This window comes from Papaver somniferum, chromosome 5 (genome assembly GCF_003573695.1).
Source record: "Papaver somniferum cultivar HN1 chromosome 5, ASM357369v1, whole genome shotgun sequence".
Lineage (NCBI taxonomy): Eukaryota > Viridiplantae > Streptophyta > Magnoliopsida > Ranunculales > Papaveraceae > Papaver > Papaver somniferum.
In genome coordinates, this window is record NC_039362.1 from 177812938 (window position 1) to 177821253 (window position 8316).

Genomic DNA, 8316 nt, shown 5'->3' on the forward strand with positions numbered 1-8316 from the left:
AAGACTTAAAACAATATTATTAGTGATAAAATGAGTCCTAGCTCATGTAATTATGGGAAAAATGCGTCGCACTTGCGTGTTCATCAAATTCCCTCACACTTACATTTTGCTAGTCCTCGAGCAAAACAGAAGAATTGACCCGCTACACAACTGGTCATAAAATAAGAGAGAAAAGACCCGCTACACAGCTGATCATAATTTTTTTTTTTTGTAGACCCGCTACACAACCGGTCATAATATGCAAGAAATTCCTGAAACAGAAAAATAAAACACTAACCACTCCCCCACACTTAAACGTTACATTGTCCTCAATGTAATTGAGTCATCCAATGCAAAACTTAAGATGGGAAATCCATAAAATGCAAAAAAGTAAACGAAAATATAAAAATAAAAGTAAAAATACACCTACTGGAATGTACAAATAGGATCCCCATACACTAATAACCTGAAAACTTGGGGATCGACCCAAAATACAATATTTACAAACGACAGCTTCACACTTATGTCATGAAAACGCGGAGACGCTGAAACTATCAAAAACCAAGATTTACCCCTAAACCAAGTTTTTACTGCACAAGGAAGTGCGTAAAGAACAAAATATGGAGATTCTATTGAGACTGGGGAATTATCAATCGGCTCATGCACTGTATCAGGAATAGGCAAGTCCTCTGGGTATTTAGATGCAAAGTAATCCAACAAAATTTTTGAAGCACATAATTCTAACCCTAAATTAGGTAACTTTTGGAAGTCTAGGGGACTAGAAACAACCTCTAAGTTGGGTGAAAGATCTTGCGAGATAGATTCTTCTAGTAAATTAGACAAATCATCCACACAACCATTCACATGGTCATCTAAAAATTCTGTCTCGATCAGAGAGTCAGTACAGTCATCATCATCATTAAATAATTGCATTCCAAAATTATCAATCTTAGTTCCAAGCTAAGTGGTGTGTGTTTATAATACTTCTCATATATCTTTAGAGGGGATTCTTCACTTACCACATGTGGATCAAAAACTCCATACCGTTGCCTACGCTTATATTCAGCAAGCGTCATCTCAGATGAGGTTTCCTGATAATTTGACTTTCTACTCTTATACTCCGCCAGCGTCATCGTAGGTGATGTCTCCTCAGAAGAAGGCATCATCCTCAAAAAGTCCCTGAAAAGAAATACAAAAAGAAACGCATAAAAAGGAAAAATAAATACTATAAAAAAAAAACAAACTAAAAATTAATTTAAAAACAAATCCGCGTCGGCGGCGCCAAAATGATTAAGATTTTTTTTTATTGTCGTTGTAATTGTAGTAAATAGGGATTCGAACTCTAAGACTTGTTAAGATTAATTTTAAAGGAATAAAATAGAGAGTTACTGGGTCTAGGATTCGGCCAAACTCATATCAAGAGGTTCAATTATTCATTCTCAAACAATTATCGCTCAATAAATAAAACAATATTGACTCTTATTTTTGCCAAGGTAGATTCTCCAAACATTAGTTATAAATCTTAAGCATGGGACATCAAACATCTAAGCAAGCATGACCCATCTAATAAAATGATAACTAATTTTTTCAAATCATATTTCAATTAAAAATAATGCAAAAGTCTTATAAAGAATTAAATAATTTTACCCATGTATGAAATTCGTCTTCCTCCGTCGACCCAGTGTTGGGGTTTAGCTTCTCATGATAAATATAAACTCAAAAATATAATTTATAGCTCAAATGATGTTTTTATTAAAGAAAACTAATAATACAATGAATCTGCAACGCTATGTCGGCGTTACAGAAATCACTGTTACAATAGATGTTGCAAATAAAAATTAAGCGTGCCAGACAGACTGTTACAAATACTGTCAATAAACGACAGTTTCTTGCGACAGTCCGTAGGCGTCAAAGCTCTTCTTCTTCTACTTCTCTCTGCAGCAGCAAAGAAGTTGCTATGCAACTCTCTATTTTCTTCCCCAGACTCTCGATATCCTTTCTCTTTTTACCACCTTTTTATACTCCACAGCATCCAAATATCCTCAGTTTAATGCAGAATATTTTCTCTTTAATCCATTATTCTCACTGCCATTACACGAAGATTATTTCTTTCTCTTCATGTGTTAACTGTCTTGAAAACTTCTCAAAATCTGTTGATATGATAAATATATGGATCCTAGGAGAATATCCTCTCTTAACTGCACTTAAATTCTGTATTAAACTCACCAGAAACCCAACCATAAACCCGAAGATATTTTGCCCTCCTTTATAAAAATCGTGTATATATCTTTCCTTCTTCGGAATTATGCACCTTACCAATCCTGTCATGCCGCTATAACTTCATCCAAATCCATTTGCACGAATAAATCACACAAAATCTTACCAAAAATCTGCAACAAAATCTTCCACAATAACTCAACAGAATCTATGAAATATCTTCATCCTCAATTTCTTATAACCGGTGATAATTTCCTTCCTTTCTCGATTCAAATGCAATTACCACCCCTGTTTACTCGAAACAGGATGGTATCTATCCATATCCAAGAGTAAATCCCCACAATATCTCCTCAAATCAATCCAAAAAATATTCGCAGAAACAGATTCATTTTTCCCGCCAAAACCTTGTGTTCTTGGTGATGAAGAAGGGTGCCCCGTAAAAATTTGAAGGGTGCCCATAGCGGTGGGGTGTATATAACAAATCAGGTAGTCCCTTAGCCAGTGGAGTGCCCCATAATAATAGGTTACCCCTTATCCAAAATTGTGAGTTCGAATAACAAGTGTCCTCCGGGGTCCAAAAACCACTTTTCGAGCAAGTTTTCCATAAGAGCTTATTTCCTTGAAAAGACATAAAAAATATTATTAGTGATAAAATGAGTCCTAGCTCATGTAATTATGGGTGAAAATGCGTCGCACTTTCGTGTTCATCAGACGCTCATCCTCGTCGTGAAGATGATTATTCAGTTCCTCGTTACGAGAACAATCGATAGACATGCGGTCCCTTGCGAAAAAAGAGTCTCGACCTTCTCGTTAAAAATATGGTTCTCAGACACATAGCAATCATTCTGGGTCACGAGGTTCAAATTCTCAGCACAAATATCTTCTAGCGAGGCGGATGTTTCAGAGGCATTCATTTGGTGTTGCATGCATCGAGCTTGACGAAATACGAAATAAAAAAATAACATAAGTAAAAGCAAAGGCAAATAACGAATCTACGAGGGGAGGGAACTTATTCAGAAGCTTCTCTATCTTCTTACTCTGCTTGCTGGAATGATCTTTTTCCTCTTGAAGCCCCTTCATCAAGACTTTGATTTGAGCCTCGTCCATCTTTGCTTTATCACGAACAAGCCTAATTTCTACGAGGTTGTCCATGTGACGATTGACCTCCTGCGAACTAAAGAATTGAAACCAGGAAATAAATCTCGGGACAGGGAGAAGGTATAATGGAAAGATCATAAAAGCCTCACCTAGTTCATCAAAGATGAGTGTTGTTGGAGAGACAAGTTCATGGAGGAATTTAGCAGTACAGATGAATCCTGAGAGAAGAAGTCATCAGCACTAAAAGTCACCAGAGATTCTAAGGCACGGGACCTCGTGGCTGGGTCTTCGCGAGCTTTGTCGTAGACGTCTTGGAGAAACTTCATGTCAGGATCAAAGATAGGGTTAGACAACACCGTCGAAGCCGCCTGCTTCTTCTTCTCACCGGTAGGGGAATCCTCTGATAATTTCTTAGGACGGGAGGATCAGCAACTTCCGGAGAATTAATTGTGCGAGACTGAGAAGGTTGAAGGTTGGGAGGAGTAGAGATACTTGTAAGTATGACATAACTCGGAACTGCGGTCAAAGCAGCTAGATCCAAGACCTTTCGTTGCCTTTTGGGCCCGCCAGAAGAGGAGGCACCAGTTTGCAAAATAACAAGTTCAGCATGAAATTTGGCTAAAAGGTTGAAATAAGCGAGGTGATAATAATGACGAAGTAAAGATACTTGAGAAGAGGGAGGAGGAGGATCAGGATGATCACGCCTTTTTCTCCTCTTAGTTGACTCAATAACAGGTTGCTTAACGAGGAGAGTATTATCCCACGAAGAGGAGAAGGTTAGAATTCAAGGATATCACGAGAGAAAAATAATAGGCGAAGTGGATACTTGTTTGGGAGTTTGAGACTTAGTAGTAACAACTCTTTCTTTACACGTTTTGAGAAGACCAGCGGCGGGCATCACGAGCTGAAAGAAAAAGGGAACATGAGAACTAATCGAACCACAAAGTAAGGTAAATCTTAAAGAAGTAAGTCATACCTCGGATGACACAGACTACCGAAGCCTCGAAGGATCACAACTATCAAGGTAGCAATGTTTAGGAAGGGGGCCTTGGAGAGGAAATCCCTTCTCGCCGAAGCCCCAAACAAAAGGGATATTTACCACCAGAGGGAACATCGCCCATTCATCATCACAGGAGAGGCGAAGTTGGGAATCCACATATGACAGGAGATCTTTGGTTGGAGCCGAGATGGCATTAAGAACAAGCTCAATGCCCCACTCTTAATGCCATGAAAGAATCCACTTTGAAGTCGCGAGAATCGAATTCTTCGGCAGCTGATGGAACTTGCGAAGTACCATTGCCTGAGCGAATCCAAAACTCGTTGGAGATGCGGATTGCGTTACCATAAAGTTGAAAACCCCTGCACTGTAGCTTCCTCAGAATTTCAAGAAAGATGGGGTTAGAGGGGTCGTAAAGTGGGAAAGATAATCCATCCCTCAATTGACCAACAGTGACGATTATCTTGTCGGCCGTCCAAGTATCCGATTGAATCCACCTATAGTTCAATTCCATGTCTTGAGTAGCAATAACAGGTGGACTCACAGAAGAATCAACAGCAGGACTTAGGGTTAAACCCATCTTTTGAAAATCTTCTTGGAATTCCTCAAGGGATTTGAGTGAGGTAGTTGTGGAAACCTTCTTGGGAGCCATGATAACGAAACAAGATTAGAGGGTTGATAAGGGTAGCAACAATTGAAAAAGAATGAGAAAGCACAGAAACCGGATAAACACAGAGCAAAGAGAGGAAGAAGAGGAAAAAAAACCCAGACCTAAGTCAAGTTGGATATAAATAGTGCAGACAAGATGACTGGCTCAGTGGGTTGACGACACGTTCGAGGTATATTAACCGGCAATAAACGGTTACCCAGAGAACGTGGTCACGTGGAGGCAGTAAAGTGGAGAACGTGACGGCCAGGGAATCCGAAGCGGTTCTTATTCCATTCTCGTATGGATCGAATATAATAAAAAAAGGCAAAATGTGGGTACACGAAATAGGCTCGCCACGTGTCGGATATAAAGGGAAGAAATCTCACTTAAAGATCCCATTCAGGGACTTGTAAATTGAATGTCAGAATTACCTCGTCACTGATCAATCCCGCGAAGTACAAAAGGGATGCGTACAAAATTAAGGAGATTTACATGAAGAATCTAAGTTACGAAAGACCAAGCTAGAGTGCCCAACAAGATATCAACGAAGAAACCGAAAGGGCAAAGTACGGTAACTTGGATGAAAAGATAAATCGTGAAGCAAATATATTGAGGAGCAAGAAAAGAGACAGGTGTCCCGACAAACCCATGTAAAGATAGCAAAAGAAGGGGAAAAACTTTATGAAAAATGTCCTGGGCGAAGTATAAAGAGCTCCCGAGAGAACTTGGCGAAATCAAATGAGTTGTGCCCCATTAGGGTTAGTTGGCCTATAAATAGAGACCCTTGGGAAATATCTGAGGGGATCGGGTTTTGGAGAAAGGGGAGAGCTTAGCTTAGAGAGTGAGACTAGGGTTTCCTTGTATTCAGGAACTTGTATTTTGTTTCTTTGGTTAATTCATCAATAAAGATGTTCTAGTTTACACTACTTAAACATGTCCTAAATCTTGGTTACTTTCTTTTTGGGTGTACTACTGGATTTCCAGTAGTTACATTTTGGCGTCCAGAAACAGGTAACTTAGATTAGGGATTCATCCTCATCTAAGGAGTGGAGAGAAGATAAATTTATAGGAGTGAGATATCTAAGCGAGACATCCCTTTTAAGATTAGAGTTTAAAGGATAATCGATATTGAAACTAGGATAAGTTGATGACTAGAACACCAGATCGAGCAACACACATGATAACGACGAGGAGAAGCAAGCGATTGGACGCCAAAAGAGGAGGAAGAATGGAAAGAGGAGGAACATCGACCGCAGGAGAAAGACAAGGCGTGAATCAGCGGCAGACTGAGGAGGCCAATGAAGATAAATTTAGAGAGGGATATGCACACACTTCCGACATGGACACCATCGCAAGGGAAGAGATGACTCGTGAGGAAATGGGGCAGAATATCGGTGAAGAAGACATGACGTTGGATCAGCTGAGGGATATTCTCCGCCTTGAAAGGGAACGAGACAGGGATCTAGCGGAGCAGCATGCTCGATTGACGAGGAAAAACGCCAGGTTGGTGCTGCAGAATACCCAACTGAACGAGGAAGCTGCAGCTGACGCCACAGATTCAAAGGTGAACATGATATCATCAAGAGAAGAAGAGTTACGACGAAGGAGATACACCCGCGAGGACGACGGAGGAGAGCGAAGAAGGAGGCGACGAAGAGAAAGTAGTGAAGAAAGAGAACTAAGAAGGACACTAGAAATATCAAGTTGGGAAGATCAAAGGCGAAGGTATGAAGAAGTGCGGAGATATGAGGAAATTGATAGGAGGAAAGAAGTTGAAAGACAACGTGAATTCAACCGGGGGAATGAGGAAGAAATGAGACATGGTGAAGGAAGGCTCAACGTGGTGAGAGGTGGCCGTCGGGAAGAAAACGGAGGGAACCTGAACCAAAAAGTCTTGGATGAGATGCGAGATATGAGGACGCTGATAAAGATAAACACAAAATCCATACAATACTTCAAATATTTACAGCATCGTTCTTAATAATAATATTTTGGTTACGAAAGGAAAATGTGCACATATCCAACACACACAATTTAGTAGCTAGTTACTAAATTTACAAGTACATTACAAATTCAAGGTATCACTCTTACACAACTATACATCGGACCGGATGATCGGAGTTTGTAATTTATCAACACCAAAACCTTAATGACTGATCAAAAATAAATACATATCATAACTGAGCTATTTAACATCCACACAAACTCCATATCATCCGCCACCACCACCACATCCACCCCCGCCGCCCCACCACCATCAACCCCGCCACCGCCTGTGTTCTTAGGCGTATTAAACTCATTAAGAACCACACGCATATCAATAACAAACGCATAATCAACGTTCGTATTGACAGTGACTGAGTATGTGTCCATCCCACGAACTTTATCTCGAACAGCCTTGTTTTTGTGAATCTACAACAACATATATAAACAGCAAATTTTTAAGATAGGATATGGTAGGTAAGATCTATGTATTTAATGATTGAATTATTACCTCGACAATAATGTTATCGGAATTCCCTCGATAGATAAAACAAGTTTTTTTCCTATCTCTTTGTTTGATCTTAAAATCACAGACATCCTCAGCTGTGTTAGATGCAAAGAACACATCCAAGTTAGTCTTGAGTTGGAAAAACTTAGATTCCCTTACAGTAAACAACAAATCTTTTGAGTCTGAGCTATCTCCTCTATATACTTTCCACCTTCCAAGTACAGAAAAAAACTGAAAAAAATCACAAAAAAATATGTCAATATCAATTTTGAGAAAAAGATGAATTGTTTCAAAAATAGGATATTGGAAAATGAAATATGGTATTGACTGACCACTGGTTTCAGAGATACAATTGGAATTCCGGCAGCATCAACTATGGTAAGTCGACTGCTGAAAAAACCATTGGTTTTAACTTTGAATATGTTATTTCCATTGATATCAAAAGCTCCTAAGTGCCTACCTTCTGTTATTTTCTTGACTCTCTTGGCAATATAGAGATCCACTTGATATGGTGTGCAGTATTGAGGAGAGATAACAACCACATAACTGTTTGGCAATGTTGGATTGCTTTCCATTGGTGGTGATGGGATTTAAGTCTTTAGAGCCATCTATGATCCATATGATAGATTATAGAGAGAGTGAAAGGATTAAAACAAAGATTACATCACTGTCAGTTTTTATATATATCTGAGGGAAAGAATAAGGAAAAGTCTCTTATCGCTTTCCTTGTAGATTTTTGACTATCTAAAAGAATATATTCAAATTCTTAAATAGCATCATTGACTGGAGATTCCATGAAATTGAATACTAAAGTTATCTTTGAATGAGAATGACTTGGCATTGCAAGCATATGGTTTGGAGTTCGCAAGTTATTCATGCTCTCCA

At 39.2% G+C, this 8316-nt stretch overlaps 1 protein-coding gene across 1 annotated transcript; it reads right to left on the reverse strand.

The window, feature by feature from the left end:
• Positions 1 to 7097: 7097 nt before the first annotated feature.
• Positions 7098 to 8006, reverse strand: LOC113280169 (protein LURP-one-related 15-like). The gene is made up of 3 exons (XM_026528824.1): positions 7764 to 8006; positions 7435 to 7662; positions 7098 to 7352 (listed from the first exon to the last, which is right to left on the reverse strand). Exons 1-3 carry the CDS (start codon positions 8004 to 8006, stop codon positions 7098 to 7100), a joined length of 726 nt encoding a protein of 241 aa, XP_026384609.1.
• Positions 8007 to 8316: the final 310 nt, after the last annotated feature.